Source organism: Elgaria multicarinata, chromosome 3 (genome assembly GCF_023053635.1).
Source record: "Elgaria multicarinata webbii isolate HBS135686 ecotype San Diego chromosome 3, rElgMul1.1.pri, whole genome shotgun sequence".
In the NCBI taxonomy this organism is placed as follows: domain Eukaryota; kingdom Metazoa; phylum Chordata; class Lepidosauria; order Squamata; family Anguidae; genus Elgaria; species Elgaria multicarinata.
Window position 1 is genome coordinate 115,152,543 of NC_086173.1, and position 27,908 is coordinate 115,180,450.

Here is a 27,908-nt window from a genome sequence, read left to right on the forward strand (position 1 = left end):
AAGAGTTTACCTCGCAGCCGCAGAAGTCCTGAAGAAAATAGGCAAAGCACTGGATGACATTAATGTGTTTCTGGCAGTCTTTATTGGAATAGCAGATGAACACTTTGGGCCGAGGCCGTTGCCTTTCCACATGAAGAACTGCAGAATAGGTTGATGATTCTGAACTCTCCTCATCTAAATGGGAATAGATATTTTCTAAATTGAAACAAAAAAATTGAAAGTGAAGTATTTTACTATCTTCACACATACAAGTGCTGCAGGTTTTGTTTATTTTTGTTTTTTCTTTTAGCTTGTAGCTTTTGTAGTTGGTCCATTTTGTCCTTCTTCCAAACACATTCTGGTTTTCCTTCCAACTTCAATTGCTCTAAAACCAAATTCTCTTCAGGCATTTAACATAGCTGAAATTATTGCTGCTCATCAGAGAGATGGATGCCTATGCAGTTCAAGCAGTGTGACAGAAAATGGACCTGAAAATTTTTGTGAACTGCCTAGAGAGCTTCAGCTATTGGGTGGTATATAAATGTAATAAATGAAATGAATACACAATATTAGGAAGAACTGAGCTGGCCCTACCATTAGACAGAGTGAGGAAAGTCTAACCTGCTAGAGAAAACAACAGCCTGATATAATACAAATGCAGAGCCTCCTAAACATTAGAATAATGCCATTAGAGTGCGAGGCACTAGAGCTCAATAATTTCTGAGCACAATCTGTATAAAAAACAGCTTCACAGTACTAAAGCAACCCTAGCTTATTTCAGCACCTGAGCCCAGAGAAACTTCAACCATTTCTGAGGTCAAGAGACCACGTGATGATCTAGGTACCATGCAGCAAACTATCAGTGTTGCTAGGATGGATTAGAGTTACAGCCATGCTTAACCTGGAGATAAGGCACATCACTGGGCTGACCACAGCAGTGACATTGCTTGCTTGCTGCATAACTACCCTCGTCATCCCAAGGGAATGGCATCCCAAGGCAAGAGTTTACTGAGCCAAAGCAATACAGGGTTATGGCTAGGTTGGCAATTCCACCAGCAGAATAGGTTGACGGAGAGAACTTCTGACAAATGAATGCAGCTTTTTAAAAAATCCATTTCCTTTTTATCTTAGCCCTGCTGTGGATATTTCCCTCTTAAAATTCATCTTTTAGGGAAAAAAAATACATACCTTGTTGCTTTTTGCGACACATCACTGTAAAAAGTGTTGCAAATGCTGAGATGACAACCAAGGGAACAGTAATGGCTATTGCTCTTATTGGCCCTGCCCACGGGGAATGTACTTTGAAAAGGAAAAAAAGGAAAACACTAAATTAGTTCTCTTTAAATGGGGATACTTTAACAATCTCATCTTCCTATTGTTATTGCTGGCATATGCAAACAAGCCTATCTTAACAGGATGGCTGTTTGTCATACTGCTACATGGAATATTGATTACGTTTCACTTTAGTGCATGTATCTGAAATACAGACAGCCGTTATTCCATTTCTATATAATTTCTGTGTTAGAAGGATTAACATACAAAAATACCTAAATTGAAAAAATACCTTGGCTTGCTCTATGCTACATATGTTTCCATCAGGTATCACAATTAATATAAACATTACAGAATACCCCTTCAATCCAGGGAAACCAGCATGCAATAGGAGGCTTTACATATACTGCCATTATCACAGGATCCCTCCCCAGCATACTGCAAGAATAGGGACCACAGGGGAAGGGCATGATCAGACCAAGTCTGAGCATTCATCCACTTCTCCACTGACTGAAGAGGTTTCAGAGCAAAAGATTAGTATGCAGCTGTTGTTGTTGTTTATTCGTTCAGTCGTTTCTGACTCTTCGTGACTTCATGGACCAGCCCACGCCAGAGCTTTCTGTCAGCCGTTGCCACCCCCAGCTCCCCCAAGGTCAAGTCTGTCACCTCCAGAATATCATCCATCCATCTTGCCCTTGGTCAGCCGCTCTTCCTTTTGCCTTCCACTTTCCCTAGCATCAGCCTCTTCTCCAGGGTATCCTGTCTTCTCATTATGTGGCCAAAGTACTTCAGTTTTGCCTTTAATACCATTCCCTCAAGTGAGCAGTCTGGCTTTATTTCCTGGAGTATGGACTGGTTTGATCTCCTTGCAGTCCAAGGCACTCTCAGAATTTTCCTCCAACACCACAGTTCAAAAGCATCTATCTTCCTTCGCTCAGCCTTCCTTATGGTCCAGCTCTCGCAGCCATAGGTTACTACGGGGAATACCATTGCTTTAACTATGCGGACTTTTGTTGTCACTGTGGTGTCTCTGCTCTTAACTATTTTATCAAGATTTGTCATTGCTCTCCTCCCAAGAAGTAAACGTCTTCTGATTTCCTGGCTGCAGTCAGCATCTGCAGTAATCTTTGCACCCAGAAATACAAAGTCTGTCACTGCCTCCACGTTTTCTCCCTCTATTTGCCAGTTATCAATCAAGCTGGTTGCCATAATCTTGGTTTTTTTGAGGTTTAACTGCAACCCAGCTTTTGCACTTTCTTCTTTCACCTTTGTCACAAGACTCCTCAGCTCCTCCTCGCTTTCAGCCATCAAAGTGGTGTCATCTGCATATCTGAGATTGTTAATGTTTCTTCCTGCGATTTTAACTCCAGCCTTGGATTCATCAAGCCCAGCACGTCGCTAGTCAATGTTAATTATTTTTAATACTACCTTAACCATTTTAGTAAATCTTAAAAAGCAGGTGCAGACAGTAATGACACACTAACATGTTTTTTCTTATAGAGAACAAAAAAAACCCATACCTGGTTTGAGTGAATAGTGCATTGTTTTCCTTGTTGTGTTGGTATCATCAACCAGCTTCAAAAACAAAACAAAACAGGGAAGCTCTCCTTTAAAAATTGTATGGCAATATTTATTTTTTAGATAAATGACAAATTACTATTAGGTAGCTAGACTTCAAGAAAGAATTTCCTAGTAAGAAATGGAGTCTCTATGAACTGGTTTCACACATGCGTCATCGTCTGATGACTGCAGCATCAAGTGATGCTTTACGAATGAGCCATTTAACACCACAGACAGAACTTTAGTATTGCCTGAAACGCAATGTTTTTCAGTAGAGTTGATTCACAGAATGAGTTCCTGGTTATCCATTAAATGAAGAGCAAGCAAGTGAATGCAAGTGAATGCAGGTATGTCAAGGAAGGGGTTTGAAATCAATATAATATAAAAATATATAAAAAAGAAAAATAATATTCAGCCTTACTAAAACTAATTTAGGTCTATGAACCTGACTAAACATTAGAAATGTTCTAAAAATGTCTTGAAATTCAAACATGCTGTTCCATAGCTTACTGTAACAGTCTTCCCATCTTAAAAACGAATCGAGATCCCAAATCTCTATGAAGGACCATGTAAGGCATTCAAACTTTAAAACTTTGCTTCTGGATCTTAGCAAAGATGTTTGATTTCAGTGCTTGTCTTCATGTCCTACCCAACCTAAATAGATGATAGTACAGAGAATAGTACATTCTCACCATGGCAGTCATCTAAATATGCTCCCAACTTCAAAGGACATGCAGAATGCTGGCTTCTTTAATTTTACAAGGCAAGCCATTTCTGTCTGTCCCAAATCCTAAAGCAACAAATAATTGCATTACCTCAATTATATAATCTCCTGGTGTGACATTCTGAAGAATACAGCTTGTGACATCTGTATTTTTCTCCTAAGAAGAAAAGAAAGCATATTTGTACAATTTTGAATGCTAGCAGAAAGTACACTTGCATTAAAGGGCTGCGAGTTTAGAAATTCATACTGCTTCCCAAGCATCTGAAATCCATCTGGTATGATAAATGCAAAGCCAGAACAAGATTATTAAACCCAAAGACATCAGCATCTTTGTTCTAATATATATTTTACAGTAATCATAAAAAAGTTAAGAATTTGGAGCCTATAACTCAAAGCCCAGTGTGAACATAGGTGTGCACAAGGCTCTTTTCCTTCTCACACTCTCAGACTGGCTCTGCTGGATTAGAGCCAAGCAGATCAGACAGCCCAAGGGAGCAGATTCCAAAAACGAAGACATATGATTGGAAGCAATAAGTATTTAACCCAAGAAAATTACAACTACACAGTGTCTTATGGCCTAAAATGAAACATTACGTTGGGCATGTTCACAAGACACCTTAAAACCTGTTGGTTAAGCAGCAGGATTTAAGGTGTCTTGTGTGATGTGTTTTGCTAAACTCTGCTCTATAACCACAGTTAGATCATCTGCAGCAGGGTTAGCGGCTCTAACCATGGCTTAAAGTGTTGCGTGTGACAGCACAGCTTGTGGTTAGTGCTAACCCCAGATAACCACAGTTTTGCTAACCACAGAGCTTGACATGTCATCTGAACAGGCCCATTAGTATTTCATAGAAAGCAGCACAACTTCAACCCACTCTTAGCCCAGATATATTGCTTATTGTTCCCAAGTCAGCAAAATAATAACAACAAAAACAATTAAAATCGCGACTTCCATCTACAAAAAACATCATCCATGTAATAAACTGATATCTATAGCATATTGCATGTGTGCTTTCAAATGCTTTAACACTAAAACATAATTACTCTACTAACTTGTACCATGTGTATACTGTATAAGGATCAATGCAAAATTAATTCAAATAAGTGTTAAGATCCCACTGTTGTGGCACAAACTGAAGGGGGAAAAGCTCAAAGCTCTGCCAGGCCCATTGAAGTCAATGGAAGGAAAATTTGTTGAGCCAGGTCTGAGTCTGGTGTAAAAATGAACCATCAGATTGAAGGCGTAGCCACAGATTGAAGGGGTTTAGGACCCAGCATAAGTGTTCGCCTTCCCTGTTCCACCTGTATCTTGCTCACAACTGTGTCCCATTTCGAACATTCCAACCACATACCTTTGCTGGTGGAAGAGTTCAGTTGGCAGACTCTTCCACTGGCATATCTTTATGGTGCAGATGGTATCTGCCATTCCACTGGTATAACAAAACTTCCACCAAATCCTTCTACTCCTCAGCTGATGTCACTCTAGTATAGGATATGCATGCAGCATTCCCCAGCCAGCATGACTGCATAGGTAATTATGGGAGCTGTAGGACTGTTTTTTGTCTAAATATGCATAGTATTATGCCCTAAAACTGCTAGAAATGCAGTCCACTAGTATATATCTGTTAATGTTTAATCATTTCATGTATATATCATTGTAAATCATGCCCAGCAAACCTGTTTGCAAGTCTTCTGCTTGAAGTGTCCTTCATTTTTCAGTTTGTAGTGCAGATAATAATATCTGAATCCAAAATTATGTGGTGCATGGTCAAAAGACACATGCATACTAAAGCCTTGCTGGGTAACGTTCAGATTCCTTGGCTTCCAAACTATCAAGCAAGAAATATTTAGACATTGATTAATTACTATTCAAAGAACATGACAGTGGTAGATTTTTGTATAATCCAGGTATGGACAATGCTAAGCAAACATTTCCACTTACAAGGTTTGCAGGCTAAGTTTTCTGGCTGCAGCAGCAATTCACATGCTAGGAAGAAAAAATACGTACAAAAAAAAGTTAAAATCTCAGGTCTCACAAACACCTTACTTTGGCCTTTCCCACAACCTAGATGTGTTTGACTACAACTTCCATCATCCCCAGCAAGCAAGCAATGCTTGGGGGTAATAGGAATTGTAGTCCAACACATCTAAAGAGCACCAGCCTGGGGAAGGCTGCCTTATTTCATAAAAAGAAGGTCTGATTTCAGAAATGAAGAGATGCCCATTTTCCTTTTATAGATGTTTGGACAGAGCTGATCCTATATCAGCAGGAAAACGTTCGGCTCACATAATAGCGTGAAAGGAAAACCCCACCTATCCCAGAAAGCTTGATTCCAACCGATAAATCTAACACAATGATAGCATTTTCCTATAACTTTGCTGTGCACAATACAAAAAGCAGGAACAGCCGTACACTGATAAGCTTATCTGACCTCACCAAGGGAGAAAGAAAAGGAAAGTAGAACTTCAGGCTCCTCAGCAATAGGTTAATATTGTAGCTTCAAGGTGTTTAGCACCCTAAAGATAAGCTACAAAGGATAGATTCAGATCATTCCAACTGTCACATGATAGCGCTGTCATTTGAATCTTTACTTATCCCAACAGCCAGTCCATACCTCATGTGGGATATACAAGTGGAGGGACACAGCCTCCCCTACCATATCCAAGACCTTGAACTCACAAGGTAAAGTTCATACACAAATAGGATCTGCTCATGCAATCCATTGACATGAAAAAGCGGGGGAGCAGTCAGGCTGCATGAGCAGGGTCCTATTTACAGAGGGCAACCTAGAGTATGGGCTGAGTATGGGTTGTCATTGAATTATAGTTTGTTGTGTTGTGTGAACCCAGCCACATAAACAAACCATGATTTGTTAACCACAGACAACCCAGAGTTCACAATCCAACAACAAAGCAAGGATTCTCTTCATGGGTTGTTCATGTTTAACAAACCATGGGTTGTTCATGTTTAACAAACCATGGTTTGTTAGTGCAGCTGTGTTTACACAATACAACAACCTACAATTCAGCAACAACCCATGATTCAACCCACACTCTGTGTTGTCATGTTGCATGAATAACATGTTAATGTATTGTATGACTCTAACGGTCTTTTAAGCCCCAACAAGCAATAGCAAACACTGGAAAAGAAGCACAGACACAATTTGAATGCCATTACATGAACATATCATTGATGTCAGCTTAATCTACTGAATCTTCCCTAATAATTCCTCCATTGTGAACTATTCCCATTTTCACAAATCCATTCCAGCTATGGTATGCTTTGAAGTGGATTTTACCTAGAGGTGGAAGCGTATAGTTACAGTTGCTATCTGCTTTCATTAAGACTCAAGCCACAGATATCTATAAAAGCAAAAAGCAATAATTGCTGTTGTACTTACGCCGGGTTCTGAAGAAAAATGGATGGTAGTTACTTTCATTCTTAATGGATGGGAAAGGAACAATCTTTACAAAGTAGTCAGTTTCAAATTTCAGATTTAGAAAAGGCTGAGACTCCACTCCCTGTAAGTAGAGAAATTTAAGCCAGTCAGTAACATATTTTAACACTTTCTATACGGCCATGTCAGTGCAGGGAGGCATATTTTCCGACTCCAAGTCCATAGTTCTTCTTTTCAGTGCTTGAATTACAGTGGTACCAGAAGGGGAACAGCATCCATATCTTTTGTGATGGCCCAATTAGCTACTGCCTTAAAGAACAGTAAGGCTAACATTTCAGCCAGGATTTGACTAAAATTGGAGAGAGTTCAGTGTTGGGAATTGTATATTTAATAAAGCTCCCCGCCACACTCACAGACTTTTTCTCCCATAACTCAAGCACTACATCATCATAAAAATAGAGACTAGGAGATGAAAGTAGAGGTCTCTTGACTTGATCCATAATATTCCAAAGAGGAGTTCCCTCACGCTAAAGTCGTTTACTTTCCTCCTGGTTCTCCGTGGGGTTATTCCTTCACAGCAAATGAGTGGCAGGACTCCTGAACACGGGAGCTGTGTAAGCGCATTCAGCCAAATATGCTTACAAGCCTCCACATGGACTTTGCATGCAGTGCGCAAAAGTCTAGGACATGGCCAGACTTGCGGAGAGACTAGGGGATATGGCATGCTTGCTCGCACATATCCTGTCCCCGCTTTAACCCTATGCATATTGCAAGCTAATGCCTGCACAGGAATATGGTCACATCTTTTATATAGAACTGATAGCGAAAAACTACTCACCAACTTCAGTGAGGCTTTTCATAAAAGAACAGTTGGGATTTTTGGCCCATAAAAACATTTTATGAAATTTTTTTTTAAAAAAAACATACAACAGAGCATAATTAAAGCATGCTACTTACAGTCCACTTATAACTTGAATTGAGCTGCTTTGGGTCCTTTAAAACCAATTGTTGGCACTGTCTCCCTTCGGATTTTAACTCTTCAAGTATCACTCGAAATCCCTTAACAAGCTCAATACCTGCATACAATTAAAAAGAAGATGCATATTTCATAGAATCATAGAATAGTAGAGTTGGAAGGGGCCTATAAGGCCATTGAATCCAACCCCCTGCTTAATGCAAGAATCCACCTTTATTTGTAGGCTGATTATATTTAAAGACATTAGGCAGTATTCTATTTGGCACTAGTGCTATTGTAAATTACGTAGGGCTAGCATAAACTACATCTAGGACAAAACTAATAATGTTTGCAATTATGATGGGTTTTCTGGGTAAACCAGTCATGCCGGTAAACACTATTGATGTTGTGATAGAGGTAGGTTACGCTAATGCAACCTATTTTACATTATTGCTAGTGTCAAATAGAATCCTGCCCATATATTCATAAGCTGTATCCTTCCATATGTTCTCCAATTTCCTACCATTAGTGGAGCATCACAGGAAAGAGATATACTAGAATAGCCGTCACACTCCTGAGGTACTGCTGAAAGGGGCTCTGTGATGTACCACAATGGCCTGGTTCAGACAACATGCTAAACCATGCTGCTTAACCACAAAATGGTTAAGGGAATGCATTGCATTCTCTTAAGCAGCATAGTTTAGTATGTTGTCTGAACCAGGCCATAGTCTCTAACCTTTTCTTTTTTTTAAAGTAGCTCATCAGGTCTGGTACACTGTTTCTTGCAAAAATTATGCAGAAATAGATCTACAATGTACTCCTTCTCAGACATTTCATTGGAATGACGGTAAACAATGGGTCATATCCAATGTTAGTCCTATATAAAGTAGATCCATTGAAATGAATGAGACTTACATTAGTCACAACTAACTTGATTTCCATTTGTTACACTGAGTTTACCCTACATAGGACTAACATTGGATATTATCCAAATGTGCCCAAATTTCAGCCACTTACCATTTACAATTTTCTATCTATAACCAAAAACAGCCTGGGACAATAAATATCCCAAAAGATCTATTTCCCCCCCATGGGGAATATGTGATGTGTGATGTGTGTGTGTTTTGTTTGTTTGCTTTGTTTTTTGTCTCCATGATCTTAACATTTTGTGATAAAAACATGTTTCATGGAATTGTTTTAACAAAAAATAATCCAGGGAAACTTCTGATAGATCCCAACAATAATTTGTGTAGTTTTTATCCCGATGAGGGTTAAATTCACTATACAATCAGCATGAGCTCTGAGGTTACATTTTGCTCAAAAGTAGGCATTGATATCCAGCCAAAATATGAGTTTGCCAGGGCTCCGTCCTTCAGGTGGCGCAGGGCCTTATCCTATTGTTTGTGCTGTGGAGGAATGTCTGAAGGGCAGCATGAGAAAGGTGGCACAAAAGTGCCTCTAAAGTACAATGCAACTCAAAAGAGCCTGGCCGCCCACCCTTCCCCCATCCCGCTCCAATTTCAGAGCTAGGTGGAGGGCAGGGGATTAAACATCTACTGGGTTTCAGAGGTGCTCCAAATGCCTCCAAAACTGATTATAAAAATGGCTACAAGACTCGATCTATTTAAGCAAAAGTGCTCAGCTCAACTGGCCAACAGGGAATCTAGTACTTGTAAATAACAGAACCTTCAGAATTATTGTTAACTGTTTTTAGCTGTTTTAAATTGTTTCAATTTTTTATGTTACAGGTTTTATAATATGTTTTAATATGTTTTTTAAATTTTTGCAAACCGCCCTGAGACAGTTTTTGCTGTTGGGTAGTATAACAATTAAATGAATGAATGAAAGGCAGATGTGTAGCTAATTTGGCACTCTGTGATGTTTAGAGTAAGGATACTATTTGCTAAAGAAAATACATTCAGAATAAAAGGCTGAAATGAAAGAGTCTAAGCTCAGCATCCGGTAACTGCATACAATTAGATAGAATGGGGAAGACTCCATAGATTTGAAAACGTTCAAAAATGTTTAAACCAAAATTGATTACTATAGCTTAACTCTGTATATTTGTTGTGCTTGAATTCAGTATTCCAAGTGTGTATGTTTGTATGAGTATCTTATTTCTCAGAACTCAATGGTCTTGCTACGGGAAAGGCAAATGAGCCACCCACTGTGTTCTTAATATTTAGAGGAATAAAAGCAGTGTTTGTGCTAACATACAGAGCATGAAAGAGAAGAGTTAACGGGCTCCTTGTTACCTGAGATCCTTCAACTACAGTTCTCTCTTGATGCTTTCAAAAGGATTAACCTCTGTTCATTACAAGAGAAAGCACCAAGCTTTCTATCCCATGGAGATTGGATGAAGCCAAACTTGCAGCTGCAGATTAGAAATTCAGTAACCCTGTCTGCACTCTTGGAAGCTTTGGGTATCACTTCCACATTCCTTTTTTGTAACTAGTAATTATTTCATATTCAAATTCAATGCTACTGAATATAATTAATTAAGCTTTAGACATTTTTTTTTATTTCCACAAAATATATTTATTAGTTATTTTGCCAAGTACATTTCTGTTTTCAGCTCACTACCACAGCCCTTTTGAAAGGCTGAGCAACTTCCAGTACAACCAAGATAGATTAAAGACACTGGGAATTATGTATCAAGCAGTACAGTTGTTCTGGACGTCAACGTTTAGGATGTATCTCTGCATTAAATTATGTTTATATATTCTCTTGGTTACTTACATTGTTCTTCATTCTAGGAATTACAATTTCATTATCTGATCCAGAAGATTACCATGCATATCTCAGACACATTTACTTGGATTTCACTAAAATCTATTTCCAAGCAAAGGGCAGACAAAAAAGTCGCATACAGTTTAACATAGAGGCAATGTGCCAAGATAAGCACTGTGTTGCTCCCAGCTCTTTAAAGTCTAAGAAATGTATATGTTTATAGCCATGGATAAGAGCGATCAAGGATCTGCTAGCCAGGCTTGCTGTAGCTGGAACCTAGAGGAGTCTGGAATAGACTAGTAGGGACTTACCTTTGGGCGGGAGTTTTTTCTCATTTTTGGGCAAGAGGCCCAGAAGACCTAGCAGAGCATACTCCATTTTTAACAGGCTTTTCCTCTTTTTATCGAACATCCATTACTTATTTCCCACTAGACTACCTCCTTATTTTTTGTGGACTATAAGTTATCATTCTTTATTGTCTTGTTAAAGAAGACTGTTTGAATTAAAGAGTGGCTTGCATTAAACTGGCTGAAAAGTGTCTATACGCAGGGCACATAGGCATGGAGCCAGCACAAGCACCTTTAAGCCCCATTGATTTCAATAGGATTGAGTTAAGCACCCTTCCTAGGGTGATGATATGACAGGAAAAACCTAGATTTGTCAGGATTTTTGGTAACAAATTAAGGAAGGGAGGGGAATTATGAAATTTGAAGAAAAATCCAGATTTTCCCCAGCCTCCCCAGCCAAAGGGCAGCTCTACATTAATAAGAATTAACGAAAATGCTTATATCTGTGTCATTTTTAAAGATAAGGAGATGAAACTTGGCACAGTGATAGCTCTTAGCTAGGGCTTTAGCCATGCCACATTTGAAACAGATCCATTCATCTGTTGAGTTCTAGAAAAAATTTAAAATTTGAGGGTTTGAATTTTTTAAAAAATGTTATTTTTAAAGATAAAGAGATGAAACTTCGCACCATGACTGCTCTTAAGGAGGACTTTAGCCATGCTAAGTTTGAATCAAATCTGTTCATCTGTTGAGTTTTAGGTTTTTTTTTAAAGTTTAAGATTTTAGAATTATTTTTTTAAAAAATGTAATTTTTAAAGTTAAAGAGCTCAAAATTGGCACCATGATAGTTCTTAAGGAGGTATTTAGTCATGTCAAGTTTGAATCAGATCTGTTCATCCGTTGATTTTTAGTGGGGGGGAATTAAGTTCAAGGTTTTAAAATTGTTTTAAAAAACTGCTGGAGCCATATCCTTCAAACACAGATTGTCAAACCTCCTCTTTGGAATCTTGCACCAGTTTCAGCCCTTGGCATCAGGAGGATCTCCAGTTTTTAGCTAAGAAGTGCTGGGCAAGCAGGACACTTTTCCTGTTTGCAGATTTAGTGGGCAGTTGGGTGCCTGGAGCTCAGCAGAGGCAAGGTGTCCACAAATCAAAATGTGGGAAATAAGAGGTCAGTCAAAGCAGCCCACAAGCAGAACAGAATGGGCCTGAGGCCTGTTTCTAAAAGTTCCACACGGGCAATGAAAGGTCATCCTTAGAGAAAAATTATCACGACCAACCGTGAGGTGCCAGTCGAGAGAGAGGCTCTCATCTTTGCAGATGCCCTGTTGCTGTGGTTGTTGGAACCTGGCATGTTATTGCTTTTCTTCGCTACCCCTTCCTTTCCACTTCACTTTGTTCATTTCTTAGCAGGCTGTGTAGAACATTCGAAGTGTGTGTCAGAGAAAAATTGATAGATTTGCAGCTTTGGCTGGCTGGCATATCTTTTAGAGACAGAGTTAGACTGAAGACACAACTCAGAGACAGCTATAGCTGAGCCCTGAGAGGCTGGTGTGCCACACAGAGCCTTTTTAAGAGCATCTCAGAGTCCAGTATTGGTGCAGGCAGTGGCGGCTGGTGGTAAAGTTTTTTAAAAAACAAAAGTCACTGGATGCTACCAAGTTATAAGCTGTCACCCTACCCCTGGCCATAGGGTACAAGTGCACAGCCTGGCTAGACTGTTGGGAGACTTTGGCAGAGAGGTATGGGGGTTTGTTTAAGGCTGGAGATGTTGGCTGGCTGGCATAAGGCAGAGAGAGGCTGAAGGCAACCCAAATGCACCTGTAGCTTGGCCCTGAGAGGCTGGCTTGCCACCCAGTGTTTTAAGAGTGCTTCAGAATCGAGCGGTTGTGCAAAAGGAGAGGAAGTGAAGGCGGCTGGTGGTAGAGGTTTTTAAAGTAAGAGTCACTGGATATGACAATGCAATAAGCTACAATAAGCAATATCCCCAACCACAACCAGCTGGACCATCAGGACACTTTGGCAGAGAGGGAGAGAGGGAGATTGTTTGAGGCTGGAGGCTTTGGTTTGGCTGCAATGACTTAGAGAGACAACAGAGGCTGCACAGACAACCTAGAGAAACCTATTGTAACTGAAACCCATGATGCTGGCATCTAACGCAGGGCATGTTTGTGCAGGAAGTAGACAGGAGTTCAAAGTCTGGATGTGCGAAGGGGTGCCAATGCACAAGCCTTGAGACGCTAATGTATATAAGTGAGAAGTGTGAATGGGAGAAATAGGGTCTGCCTCCCACAACACCCACCCTAATGTTAGAGAAACTTGTGACAATCATACGCAAGTTTTTTAAAAAGTTGAAATTTAAAATAAAATTAAAAAGCCAGCCAACCAGCTGGCCGGCAGCAAACCCTGTTAATAGCAGTAGAAGCTTGCAGCGGAGTGAGGATACAGCCAAAAAAGATATTTGGGGAAGGGGACACTGTATCACAGAGTATAGCAAAAGCTTCAAAGTACAGCAAAAGCTACAAAAGTAGGAGTGAGTGAAGTTAATTTCAGATACATTGAATGTCTCACTTGTTCTTTATTTCAGTGATTTTAACATTAAGATGTTATGTAGAACAGATTTGTCTTAATTCTGTGCTGTAAAATCAGACATGTGACCAAGGCTATGTTTGGGTGGACATGCTCCCTGGGGCTGGACATGTTGGTGGACACGCCCCCTTGGGTGCCAACCATATTGTCCCCCTTTTTAGTTTCCAAAATATGATCACCCTAACCCTTCCATTCATTAAAAGCAATTCTGGCTAAGCTGTATTAAGATGATGATGATGATGATACTAATGAAGATGATACAGAAAATACAGCTTTTAAAATTTCAAAATGCCTTTAAACATCGGAAACAAAATGTTTTTACATGGGGCTGCTTAGCCTGGGTTCAGTGGATCATCTTATTCCTTTCCTAGCCATGTTCTCAGTGTTATGAATTTTGGTCAGAGTTGGACTAAGTTTTTAGCCTCAATTTTAGAGTGCTTAATTTCAGGAAATTTGAGAAGAACTAAATTCTATTTATTACCCTGGGTGATGACCACAATTCTTCTAGCTGGCCTGGACATAAGCAGAAATTGGCTCAGTTCAGACAACACATTAGTCAATGTAGTATAAAAACTCCACTCAATGGTTGAGTTTTTAAGAGGTACTTCCCCCACACAAAATGTTCTAACTCCACAATTGTGTGACTGTGGGCTACTGAGGAATTGAGTAAAATCCTTTGCGACGTTTGATTGACAGTTCCTCCACCCTCTCTCCTACCCCGGTTGAGAAACATGTTGTCTGAACTGAGTCACTGTCAACAGTCTGCTACTAAATAGGCAAGTGATTGCAATTCATTTCCCCCTACTTACCAATGGGATTTGCTGTCCATAGTATTGTTACTGCAACTTGATCAGAGCATGCATACTGGCTAATAGTGATATTTTGTACATCACCAATCACATGTTTCCCAACTGAATTCAAATAAGGTGTGCAGTCTGAAAAAGAAAAATAATCTGGTTAAATACTTTTAATTCAGGCCTTATGCAACGACATCTTTACAATTGTAATTTCAAACAAAGAATTTTCAACAGAAAATGTTCCTGCTGTCAATCAGCTCTCTAGTTTATATAGCACAATTCTGATCTCTATGAATTATCCCCAACCTGGTGCCCTCCAGATATATTGGACTATAGCTTCCATCAACCCTTTTGGTTGGCCATGCTGGTTGGAAGTCATGGGAGCTGTAGTTGGGGGAAGGCTTCTCTAACCAACGGCTGAGCTTACTACCATGATATTGCGGCCGGCTGGTCAGGAAACTGCAGCTAACACAGAATGCAGCAGCTCAACTGTTGTCAGAGGTTGCCCCTTTTCATCATGTAACACATCTCTAGTGAGGGAACTGCATTGGCTGCCTATTTGCTACCAGGTCAGGTTTAAGGTTTTGTTATTGGTGTATAAAGCCTGGGAGACGGTTATTTGAGAGAGAGCCTTCTCCCTTACTAGCCTGCCTGGTTACCGAGGTAATCAGGTGAGGCACACCCGGTGGTCCTGTATGGGCCTACAGTCTGTTTGGAGTCCACTCAGAGTAGACCTTTAACTCCCTCTCTATGGAACTCCCTGCCTGTCGCTATCAGGCAGGCACCAACATCATTTAGATAAAAATATCTACCTGCTGAAGATATTTTTACTAAACAAGTTTTCCCTGACTAACCAGCTACAATCAGATTGACACAATCTCATTTTAAAGGTTTTAATTCTGTATTTCAATAATGATGATGATGCCACTTTGTACTGTTCACTGCTCAGATATTTTATCAGTTTATGCTAAGAAAAGGATGTTCAGTGAGTTGTGAATGAAGCAGATTATAACCCAAGAACAAACATTGGGTTCTAACTTTGGGTTATTTCTCCTTTAACAACCCAGAGTTCCAGGTTCACATGCCATAGAGAACTACTCAGGCAAGTGGTCAGGAGTCAAACAGCCCCTTGTTAATAAACTGTAGGTTGTTTAATTGTGTGAACCAGCTCTATTCTGTTCTGAACCTTCAGGTTAGTTAAGAATCTAAACAAAAACGTCATTAAGTAACTAAAAAAGGCCAGTTCAAAATCCTGTTATAATTGTTTCTCTCTTTTTAAAGTATTATTTTAATGCATGGTATTTTAAACTAATGAAATGTATTAAAATTTGATGAATAAAGCTATATTCTAGAGAAAGCAGCCTGACCAAAAAATGGAGAACTTACTGTCATACTTAAAGGTGATATTAAGCAGGCCAGCATTCTTTCCAATTGGTGACAAACCCTACAGGGAAACAAGAAAAAACCCCAGTATAAGACAAACTGTTTTCTGGGATCTACATCATGCATTTGACTACTCCATCCTTGATGACTTTGAGTTGAATGTTTGAAGCAATACTATATTTGCAAATCCCACTTCAGACCAAAACTGTTTTATGCATTCAGGTTGTTAACTGATGTACATGGTTGCATGAACAGAGTCTAAAACATTAATAATGAGGGAAAAAATACTTCTATGCAACATTATTGTTTTGTCAAAATAAAATTACAACGTTTTATACTACCTTGCAAATTGGTAAGTAAATGCACATTGCTTAGCCCAGAGGAGCTGAACACTGTCTTTACCTAGACCCAGATTTTGTGCAAGAAGTGTCACCATCCCTTAAAGCAGTATGATTACTGGAAATGTTAAAAAGGTCAAACATCATCTAACTTTAAGATGTAGAGAAGAGATGCAAAATTCATTGACTCTGAGCATACACAAAAATGAACGCAATCAGCTTACATCATATAGCAGCCAGATACAGTAGATATTACTATTAAATATCAGCAAAAACTAAAACAAATATAGACTAGATCAGTTAAAGGCTTTCAGAAAAGCCAGTATCCAAAAATGCTTAAGAGTATATTTGGGGCCTGGCAAACCTTTCTAGGGAGGGAATTCCAAAAGGTTGATACCACCTGTGAGAAGGCCATAGATACCCAGTGAACCTCAGGTGGCAACAGCACCCAAAGCAGGTATCTCAGAGCCAAGGCAAACATTACAAGTAACAATCTTGTTTTCCTTCATTTTTTAGAGTAGGTGCAGCACCATCATGCACCAGCCAATCACATCTAAGTTCCATTAAAGTCAATGGAGTTTACCCATGACCATTAGCAGACTAGTGACTCCTTTTAGCAAAGGGTCAGTTTTTAGTTAAGAAGGTCTTTTTGTAATGGCCAAGTAATATAAGCAAGTCTGTGTGTATGCTGCAAATCTACAGGAGCACAGAAATGTGTCAAACTGGCCATAAAACTCAGCTTCCTGAGAAGCTCAGTTTTCATTTAAACGCCCAAAAGTTTTCAGTTCTTAGATTTATGAAAAATATAGTTAATACTGAATGGGCAATACCTGCTGACATCTCAAGAGCCACAGTGGTAGCTGAATAAATTTTCCAGTAGTTTGAAACATGGCTCTATATAACCTTTGAAACTTCCTCCACTACCAACAAAACCAAAATGAATAATTCTGCAAATAAGAAAAACTATGTAAACTTGCTGAAGTTGCATAATTTATAAAGGCTGCAGAATTCAACTTGATTTCATTTTTAAAACACAAAGTACCTGCAAACATTTCCATATGTTGCATCAGGTACCAATTGTTGAATATAAAAACTTATTTCCTAGTTGCCGTAAATCAGCCCACTCTACCTATGTGTGGCGTAGTGACTAAAGTGTCAGACCGGGAGTCGGGAGATCCGGGTTCTAGTCCCCACTCGGCCATGGAAACCCACTGGGTGACTTTGGACCAGTCACAGACTCTCAGCCCAACTCACCTCACAGGGTTGTTGTTGTGAGGATAAAATGAGGAGGATTATGTACGCCGCCTTGGGTTATGCAATAATATATAAATAAGATGTCAGCTGATTAACAGCTGGCAACCCAAAGTAGATGGAAGAATTGCCATTGATTTTTTTTAATGTATTGGTTTTGAAAAGCAACTAGGAATGCAATCCTATGAGTGTTTAGGTAGAAAAAAGTCCCTAAACTGGCTGGGGAATGCTAGGAGTTGGAGCATGCCCTAAAGCTATTCTCTACGTATAGCTTTTTGGCCTCTTTAACTGGATTCAGAACAGAAGGTTTTAAGGACTTTCACTGGCCTCTTGGCTAGGTTATCAGCCATCCAGTCTCTCCAATCTGGAACTCCTGCTACAATAGACTGCATAAATTTCGCAGCATAAATTTACTTTCAAGGCTTTCCCCTCAAGGTCAATTATACAATATGTACAAGAAACTACCAGTGTATGCACAACAATGGTGATAAGCATGTACCTACTCAGTTTAGTTATTCTTCAGCTAAACAAACTGTAATAGTTGCACGAAACAAGATTTAATTATGATACAAAACCTTTTTAGTAAAATGACAAAAAAGTAATGTTATAACAATGTATAATTTGGGAGAAGGGGAAGTTCAGGACACTAGCAAGCATCAACATCCTTCATACAGAAAAAGAATCAATAAAAGAACATTTTATTTCCAGACTTCTAAATATGTACAGTTTGCACCAAATAGGTTTCTATGCTTCAACAATATCACTAATAATGGACACTCAAGAATGAACAACGAAATAATAGCTATACTATCCAACTACAGTTGATTATTTCCTTTCTTTCACAAATCTTTTGCAAAACCTGCCTGGGCAACTTCTCCAAAGCACCCCACAGCACTATTCCTGGCCTCCATAATTGTAGCAGAAAAACCAAGCATTGTTTTCTGTTCTCTCAGAACAATCAATGGATTAAATTCATTCCCTACCTCCTACAGAGTTGCAACACAAATGAATTTAGGTTAGGAACTCCAGGGTAAAAAGTTTGTTTTGTCACTTAAAGTGGCTTTTCATCCTGTGAGAATTTATTGGTGAACTGTTTAGTTGGGCAAGAGGAACAAATGGGAAGGGCAAGCTTAAGTTTTTGTTTTCAGCCATTCCACGTTAAAAACCCACCAGTTGTGGATTAGATCTTCACTATTTTGAAACATAAATTCATATCCACAATTAGCAAATATGCTTTAATGGGATTGGATTCTTAAGATTCCAGATGCATCTCTGAGGAAAACTATAACTCATTTTAACAAAATACCAATTTTGAGAGGCAAGACATAAAACATGAGAGCAAAAATCAAGATGCTGAAAGTTATACATGACTATCACAAAACTAACTGCGTTTATAAACATGTAGACCAGGGGGTGCAGGCAGGGTCTCTTTCAGCCTGAGGGCTGAATTCAATTTCAGAGAAGCTCTTAGGGGCTGCATTCCAGTGGTGGGCGGGGCATTGTGTAACTTAAAGGTCTTATTGCCATTAACTAAGCTTTAGGAAATATTTTAAAATAGCTGGGGAAAGCAGCAGCAGACAATCAGGGATTGGGAAAAAGGAGGCATCGCCCTCTGAGGAATCCTGGGGGGCCAGACTGGGACTCCAGGAGGGCCGGATTTGACCCCTGGACCTCAGGTTCAGCTCCCCTGATGTAAAGAAATCCTGATGGCAGGGCTCTGATACATTGTTCTTAATTCACAATCCATGACAGATCTCAAACCTATTCCAAATGGGCAGATGCTATAGCATGAATGGGGAAGGACTTTTTGGGTATGAATGTTGTTGATTTCATAAATATATTAGTTCATTCCAAACATAAAGGTTTTCAAGAGCTAGAAAGAGGAATTGTAAACACCATAAAAATAATAGAGTATCTGCTATACCCTTCATTTTATTTCATTTCTTACATTTCTATACTGACCCACAGCCAAAGCTCTCTGGCTGATTCACAAAAACTGAAAACCATTAAACACACTATACAAAAAATACAAAGGTGTTTACATAAAACCATATAAACAGGCAACACACACACACAGACAACATATACCTAAAAACAACGTTAAACGTTCATCAAAATGCATGCAAAAATTTGGGGTCAGTTAGTAAATTCTTACGTTCTTGATTGGCATATCCACTTGTCACATGACAGTATTTCATCTATCCGTTGTTCCTCTTCCTCCTGGCTTGCTACTGGTGTTCTTTTCAGTGGATGAGGGAGCTAAACCACCTCCTCCTTCGCCTCCCACCCATCCCCTTATAAAGTGAGCCCTGCAAGCTGCACAGGCCCAATGTGGACATTTGAAGTTACGCCAGTCGTCTGGGTAAGAGCAGAGATCCCCTTGTGGATAGGTAAGTGGCTAAACAACAACAACAACAGAAAGGAAAGAAATGGAAGAATGTAAAGAGAGCGCTTGATGGATCAGAGGCTGGGGAACGAAAAGAAAACAGAGGGAGGTTCCTTGTCCTTTGACTAACATCTGACAGGGCTATAGCAGAAGACAATTAGCTACCAGTATTTGAAATAAAAGTTATCACTAAAAGTTATCCGGGTGGTATCTGAACCTGTTGGTCTGTCTGGCAGGTGGGAATACTTCAGGATTGGGTCATAATTTCCACCAAGGCTCTAGATTGGTCATTATTATTATTATTATTATTGCTTTTATAAGGATACTGTGGTTTTATGCTTTTTATGTTTTTAAACTTTGTATATTTGTTTTAATGTTTACTGTTTTAAATTTTTGTAAACTGCCCAGAGAGCTTTGGCTATGGGGCAGTATATAAATGCAATAAATAAATTTATTATTATTATTATTATTATTATTATTATTATTATTATTATTATTGTGTCCCACCTTTTCCCCAATGTATCCTTGTGGGTTAATGAGTTGGGTAGTAGCATGGGAATCAGGCTGGTGTTTGCATGTTCTCATAATTACTGGGAGAAACTTTCCTTAATTTAATAAATGGAGGAAACATGTGCACATGGTGGTTCATGGGTCTTGGCGGTTGTCCTTCCTGGCAGCTTTCCATGCTGCTGTTTCTGAAACAAAAATGGATTTTTCAGCTAAGGTGTCAGGGTATCGCTAATTACATCCATAATGCACAAAACACATGCTAAAGAGCCAACTGCAACATGTCCTCTAAAGATTTTTATTGGGATTGGTGCTTTCAAACTTGTTCATAAATTACCTAGATCAGGAGGCACAGTGTGTACATGGTTCTTCCATTTATTAGATCAAGGAAAGTTAATATTTATATGTGAACTATTTAAGAGATTTTATATATTAAACAGTATATAAGGACTACTAATTAATTAAAAAATAATAGAGTTAGGGGTGTGAGTGTGATGCCCAAGTTTGCCAAGAACACCAAAGTATTTCGGGTGGTTAAAACAAAAAGGGTCAGCGAGGAGTTCCAAAAGGATCTGGCGAAACTGAGGGAATAGGCATTAACACGGCAAATGCAGTCCAACGTAAGCAAGTGTAGTGATGCACACTGTGTTAAAGAAATCCTAATTCTACATATACATTGATGGGGTCTGACCTGGTGGTGACTAACCAGGAAATGATGAATATCTCAATGAAAATGGCAATCCAAATTGTAGCTGCTGTGAAAAAAACAAATCCATGGTGGGAATTATTAGGAAAGGAATCAAAATGAAACTGCCAATACCATAGTAAGAGCCTTGCTAGTTCAGACCACGGGTTCATTTAATCCAGCATTTACACAAGGCACTATGGTGTAACCATACTTGGAATACTATGTAACAGTGGTGGGCAACATGCAGCTTGCAACCACCACTGCCCCCAAATTCAATTTATAAAAAGTTTTTTTGTGTGTGTGGGGGGGTGAGGGTGGCTTTGTAGTACCAAAAGGGTCAACATTAGATTGGGTGGGTGCTGTTGCACTGTGTACAGCTTGTGGGCCCCTAGTGGACAGCTGGTTGGCCACCATGTGAACAGAATGCTGGACTAGATGGACTCTTGGAGTGATCCAGTATGGGTCTTCTTATGTTATGTTCTAATGGACAGCATTTTAAAATGTATTTATTTTTCAGAAGCCACAGGGGGATGCAGCCCATGGGGAGATCTGTGGGCCATAAATTGCCCATGCCTTCTATATACCTTTCTGGTTGCCACACTGGAAAAGGTAGAGAAAAGGGCAAACGAAATTATCAAAGGGCTGAAGCAACTCCCCTATGAGAGGCTAAAACATCAGGGGTTCTCAGCTGCAAAAGAAGAAAAGAAACGAAGGTATATAGAGAAAGTGGAAAGTCTTATAATAATATAAATCGGAGTCACCCAATTAAGCTGCAGTGGGAGATTCAGGACAGATTAAAAATAAGTACTCTTTCACAAAACACATAATTAAACTATGGAATGTGCTAACCCAAGCTGTAGTGTTGTCCAGCAACTTGGACAGGTTTAAAGGGGGATTAAGACAAGTTCATGGAAGATATGGCTACTAATCATGACAAATATATATTACCTCCAGTATCAGAAGCAATGTGCCTCTCAACACCAGTTGCTGAAGAACATGAACTAGAGCATGCTCTTGCATTCATGTCCTACTCCTGGCTACTCATAGGCCCTTTCTATATCTCCCAGCCTTCCGGGAGGGACAGGGGAGGATCTCACCATATCCTTATTGCGAGATCTTCCCTCAGGGTGCACACATGGCTCGTGACGTGCCAGGAAGAAAGGGGCACATCATGGCCGCCATTTATTTTTTCATGGGTGGGGTTGGTCGTGCAAGAGCGAGGCCCTGCTCCAGCAAAAAAGTGAGTTGTTTAAAAAACAAACAAAAAACACCCCAAACCAACCCCAAACCCCCTCCTTGCCATCCCAGGGGCGGCGAAATTGCTGCCACCCCCTCTCCTGATGGGCACGGAGCCACACTGTATGGCTCCATGCCTATTTCCGGTGCTGCGCTTACTCACGAGTAAGCATGGCACCACGCGGGACAGGCTCCCACACCTCCTGCGGTTTCAAGACAGTCCTGAAACTGTGGGAAGAATTGGGTTTTCTCTTTATCTCTGGGAAAACCCATGCCTGTTTCCCCCTTCCCCAGCGAGTTGCACAGGGACTCGACTGGGACCAGCCCAGACTCTCGGGATGGTGTAGACATGGCCATAGGCAACTGTTGGCTGATGTGGTAAGAGAGTGCTGAACTAGATAGGCCTTTCATATGATCCAGTATGACTCTTCCTATTTGCTTTAGGGCCAGACATATCTCCATCGATCTGGCAATGGAAGCATGTGGTGTAGATAATGGTGGGTACAGATGCTGTAGAGTCGATCCTAACCAGCTGCTTGTCTCCTGGATCACTTTGAAGAGTGATGCTAGGGCTCCTTTGGGGAAGACACCACCTAGCTAACAGGTGGTATCTTCCCCCTGCAGGAATTGGCTTTTCAGGTTCTCAGACAGGAATTTCTCAACCCTAGTACCTGAAATCCTTTAACTAGAGATTGTCAGGGATTGAACCTGGGACAAATAGCATGTGTTCCACCATTCAGCTATGGGTTTTACCCTCAGACCTTCTTAGGGGCTTAGGAAACTGCAAAAACAGATTCAAGTTGAAGCACATTTGCAGGATGCTAAACAAAAGAATTCAGTATCGTCAGAAACATGTATAAACCAGCAATGTTGCTCACCAACCTTAAAAGTCAAAGGCAGGTGTAGGGAAGGGAAAACAATGCATCCGAGTGTAATTAGCATCTGAGTAAAACCTTCTTTAAAGAGATGTAAACTGCTACTTAAGGGATCAAAACAGATACTGTTTAGTGCTTTCAGAGTGCACCTTGTAATCTGGCTACCCTGTCTAGTTTCCTTTTCATTTGCTTATCTTATCTTTAGCTTTAAGCATATCAAGTTTAAAAAGGTTTCCTGAAACAGGAAGGAGACAAAATTACCTCCCAGTAGTCTCATCTGTTGTTACTCATTCATGCCTTGTTAGAAGCAGATGAAAACCTTTTCAGTCATTTACTACAAAACAAAAACACAGGCCAACCAAACAGAGTGAAAAAAATGTATTTATTATAGCAGCTCTTTTTTCTTTGGCAACCTATGGACTTAACCAATTTATGTATATTTGTTTTTATTTTAGTAGTTATTTGTTTTATTTATTAGTAGCATTTAAATGCTGCTTAACATAGCAAAATCTCTATCAGGTTTACTCGCATGTTGTGGGTGCTTGCAACACAAAGAGTATGGGGCCATAGGATTCAGAACTGGGTAAGATGTTCAAAATGTAAGCACCAAGAACATAGAAAGAGAAAATCCAGTTGTCCTGAAGTACTGAAAAGAATTCTACTGTCACAGACTTAGGGACAGCTGCTGAGAAAGAAGATGGACTAGTGAGCATGCTGCAGAATTTCTGAATTGCGTCTTGTGGTGCCATGTTTATAGTGGCACCACAAGATGCAATTCCTATTCAGTGCCAAAGGTGAGGGCCTCCTTCTAACAATCCTCTCTGCGTATGGTGCCAGTTTTGAGTCAAGATGTGGTTTGCAAGCACTGACAAGGCTCCTTTGAAATCTCGAACCCATGCACACAACTTAGCAAAGATTAGCTTGTTGGTAGATCTAAGCAGGATGCAAAAAGCAGCTATGTCTTGTCTTCTGCATTGTGGTGTCAATGTTCTCATAACTACCTCAGGAAGCAGCACTTGTAATGGGAGTAGGAATTAAAGTGATTTAGAAAAGGATGTATGGGAGGAATCAGTTTCCAGCAGGGAAAGGTTGCTAAGGAGTATCTGATTATTTTCAATTTTGTACATAGTTGAGTAGCAGCCTGCTGCTAAGTAAAGTTAGTTCCTTATAATTCAGGGCATGTCTACACCAGGGGAGGATCTCGCGATATGCTGATCGCGAGATCCTCCCCCTGGGTTAACACGCGGCATGCAACGTCCAGGGAGGAAGCAAGACATTGTGCCCGCCATTTTTTTAAAAAAAGACAGGAGCTGGAGCGAAAAAATAAGTTATGTTTTTTTTTTAAAAAAAAAAAAAAGGCCCGACCCCACTCTTCACTCACTTCCGATGGCCCTGGATTCCCTCCAGCCCAGCTCCTTCCCTCTGATGACCCCCACTACTCACGGGGAGGAGGGAAGAAGCCAGGATGGCTGCCCAGACCACCCGTGGTCCTCAGGATCGTCCCAGGACCGTGGGGAAAATCAAGCTAAAAGGGCCTGCCAATATCCCAGAGAAATGGAGAGATCGTCCCTCCCTGCTCCCGGGATCTCCTGTGCGTCATGTGGATGCACTGGATCCCGGGATGATCCCTGGGATATCGACTGGTGTAGACTTGCCCTCAGTCTCCATGGTTCACTTTATAACCTTGAAGTTATTACAGCACCCATGCAATGCTGGGTGATGTGATCTGTTTCAGCTAGCATCTCACGGGGAAGGCAGTAATGGGTGAATGATGCAGCAAGATTTTTCAAAACATTGGCCCTAGCCGGGGTGGGTGGGGGAGGCTGGTGTATTTGAGTTCAGCTTCCGGGAGCAAAATGTCCTATACTTGCATTGCACCCATGCCTGATGGTCAATACACAAAAACTGCATTTGGATGTAACATTAAACTATGATTTAGTGTTATGAGAAGTCTGGTTTCCCTGGACTGATTTGCTCCCCACTCCTCTGGTGCAGCCGCAAGGAGATCAGATGCTTTTGCTTCCATTTTAGAATTGCCACATTTTGGTGTGTCACCCAAACCTAAACTGAGGTTAATCTTACAGAAAACAAGCCAGCTTGAAATTGGCTGTTTCTACTAACCATAGTTAAAATTAACCATAGCTGGTCCAAGATCAAAAAATGCAGCAATCTGCGGTTTAATTAAACACTGAAGATAAAACTTCCAAACTTTTATCATCTTAGGCTGATATACCAACTGCGCCCTTATCTGGACAGTGATAGCCTAGCTACAGTTATCCATGCTCTGATAACCTCTCGTTTGGATTACTGCAATGCGTTATACGTGGGGCTGCCTTTGAAAACGGTCCGGAAGCTTCAGCTGGTACAAAACAGGGCAGCCCGTTTACTAACAGGGACTGGCTGGCGAGATCACATTACGCCAGTCCTTCTACAACTTCATTGGCTGCCAGTACAGGTCCGGGCCCGATTCAAAGTGCTGGTATTGACATTTAAAGCCCTAAACAGTTTGTGGCCAGGTTATTTGAAGGAACGCCTCCACCCATATGTACCTACCTGGACCTTAAGATCATCTACAGGGGCCCTTCTCCGTGAGCCCCTGCCAAAGGAAGTGAGGCAGGTGGCTACTAGGAGGAGGGCTTTCTCCGCTGTGGCCCCCCGGTTGTGGAATGAGCTCCCCAGAGAGGTCCGCCTGGTGCCTACACTGTACTCCTTTCGTCGCCAGCTGAAGACCTTTTTATTCACTCAGTATTTTAACACTTAATTTTAACTTAAATTTAAATTATACTGTTTTAACTCTGTATTTTAACCTTATATCAATTTTGCTGCGTGGTTTTATCCTGGTTGTGCTTTTTATATTGTATTTTGTATTTGTGTTTTTAACTTGTTGGTTGTTTTATGATGGTTTTAATTTTTGTGAACCGCCCAGAGAGCTTCAGCTATTGGGCGGTATAAAAATGTAATAAATAAATAAAAATGTAATAAATAAAACTCTTTCTTGTGGCCACATCCAAGGTAGAAGGAGAAGTGTGTATGCCCAGTGGAATATTGGCTCATTCTCATAATAGTGAACTAAGGTTTAGTGGTTTAGTGTTACATTTGAACCAGCTCAATGACTCATAACCAGAGCTACTGTGCACTAAGGGGTTTTAAAAGAATGGACCCTCTATGACAGGGGTACAAAACTTTTGGTTTGTGGACCAAATCCAGCCCTCCAGGGCTTCCACAATTACCATGCCCCCTTCTCCTGGCTCCACTCCCTTTCTCCAACTGACAATTGTTCGGTGGCTTCCTGACTTTTGCATGTTTTCCCCATTCTAAAAGGCTGAAATGCCTCTCCTAAGGTTTTGTTACTGGCAGTAAGAGCTTTAAGCTACAATATCCTTGAATTTTGACTCTGCCCATTTTCCCTTTGGCCCAACCCACCACTGGATACGGTCTCCCAAAGACTTCTCTGAAGTAGAATTCTTGACCTCGAGCTGAAAGAACTTCAATACCCATATTCAACGAGGTATTACCAGAAATAGCACCATGCTGCCTTTCCTCACATCTGTTTATATAATATCCTTGGGCCTGAAGGCAGTTTTCAGCATTAAAATTCCAAATTATAAAAGCTGAGAACACAAAGGTCACAAACAAACGTATAGCCGGGAAGATGGAAGACAAATCAAAAGCCTGGCAGGAAATACTTAATGGTCCACAAATGCACCTGTTTAAGAGATGTAGCTGAGCTTCTGAACACATACAAAACAGCTTGGGCCAAAGGGGAAGGATATCAACAGCATTGAACAATGAAGCTAAGTTTAATCAGGGGAATGAGGACTTTGATTGGGATTTAAAGTAAAATCCAGACACACGTTGGTGATATATGAAGGGGAGTACTGATGTCACTGGCCTACATTCAGTGCTGCTCACCATTCAATAGCTGCATGAATTCCAGCCTAAGAAAATGCTCCCTCACCTGAGTTGGATTTGATAAAAGTGTACTATCGTGATCCATACCATCAAACAGCACCAACACTGATAGAGGCAAGAAGCACAGCAGAACCCATGGAGCCATGACAGGATAAGGAAACTACAGGATCAACTGAAACACTCAGCAGAATCAAGTGGTGCAGCTTTCTCTGGACTGTACCATTTTATGCTGTAGGTGGAAGTTTCACGTTTGAATGTTACCCCATTGAAAAGGAACTCCTTTCATATAAAAAACGATGCATCATCTCCCTAACATGGTATTTATCTCTGTAGAGGGAGTTATCGTTTGTGGGGCAGCATTTAAACATGCAACCCAACCCCATATGTGCAGCTTAAAATGGAACAGTCCAGGAAAAGCTTTACTATTTGATTCCACTGATGCATAAATGTGGAGTGAAGAGAGCAAGAAAGGAAATTTGGAGAGATGAAGCAGCCATCGTAGTTGGGCGATGAGCAGTGGAGAACCCTAAAAATATGAGCAGCTACTTTGACTACAGAGTAACAGGGAGACCAGCAAAACCTAAGGAGAAAGGTGATAGAACTGTAGCAGAGGAATCAAAGGGGAGAAGCCTAGTCAAGGCCAGATTCACCTGCCTTCTGACTCTGTTCCTCCCACCTTTGATGTCTGTCTGCTTGAGAAGGCTAGAAAGATACACATCAGTGGGTGGATAGCAAAGACCTATTGGCCCTTTAGTGGAGGCATGTTATTAACCAACAGGGGGGAAATTCAGAGACATTCCAAATTTACTGAAGGAAAACCCCCAGACCAGACAGAAGGGCCAGAAAAGCAGAAAATCACAGTAGTTAAGCCAAACTTGTCCTAGGTAAGCATAACAGCCTGTCATCTTTGGCTTTATATGGTGTTTAGCCATATACTTGCCTTGAAAATAAAAATAGACCCCAATAAAATCTGACACAATTCATTTTTCTCCCTTTTCTTCATCTTCTATATGAGCCTTCCCCAACCCTGCTCCCTCCAGAT

The 27,908-nt window shown here is 40.4% G+C and overlaps 1 protein-coding gene across 2 annotated transcripts in view; it reads right to left on the minus strand.

Moving 5' to 3' along the window:
- IL17RD (interleukin 17 receptor D) overlaps positions 1 to 27,908 on the minus strand; it is a 58,024-nt gene that overhangs the window by 4,922 nt on the left and 25,194 nt on the right. The window contains exons 2-11 of one of the 2 annotated variants that reach the window (XM_063121288.1): positions 15,677 to 15,734; positions 14,303 to 14,428; positions 7,891 to 8,009; positions 6,937 to 7,057; positions 5,478 to 5,522; positions 5,213 to 5,364; positions 3,627 to 3,692; positions 2,772 to 2,826; positions 1,168 to 1,278; positions 11 to 174 (exon numbers count right to left, since the gene is read on the minus strand). In XM_063121288.1, coding sequence (XP_062977358.1) covers positions 11 to 174; positions 1,168 to 1,278; positions 2,772 to 2,826; positions 3,627 to 3,692; positions 5,213 to 5,364; positions 5,478 to 5,522; positions 6,937 to 7,057; positions 7,891 to 8,009; positions 14,303 to 14,428; positions 15,677 to 15,734 — 1,017 coding nt within the window. Of the gene's footprint in view, positions 1 to 10; positions 196 to 1,167; positions 1,279 to 2,771; positions 2,827 to 3,626; positions 3,693 to 5,212; positions 5,365 to 5,477; positions 5,523 to 6,936; positions 7,058 to 7,890; positions 8,010 to 14,302; positions 14,429 to 15,676; positions 15,735 to 27,908 lie in introns of both variants that reach the window. The other variant, XM_063121287.1, reaches the window with a different exon arrangement.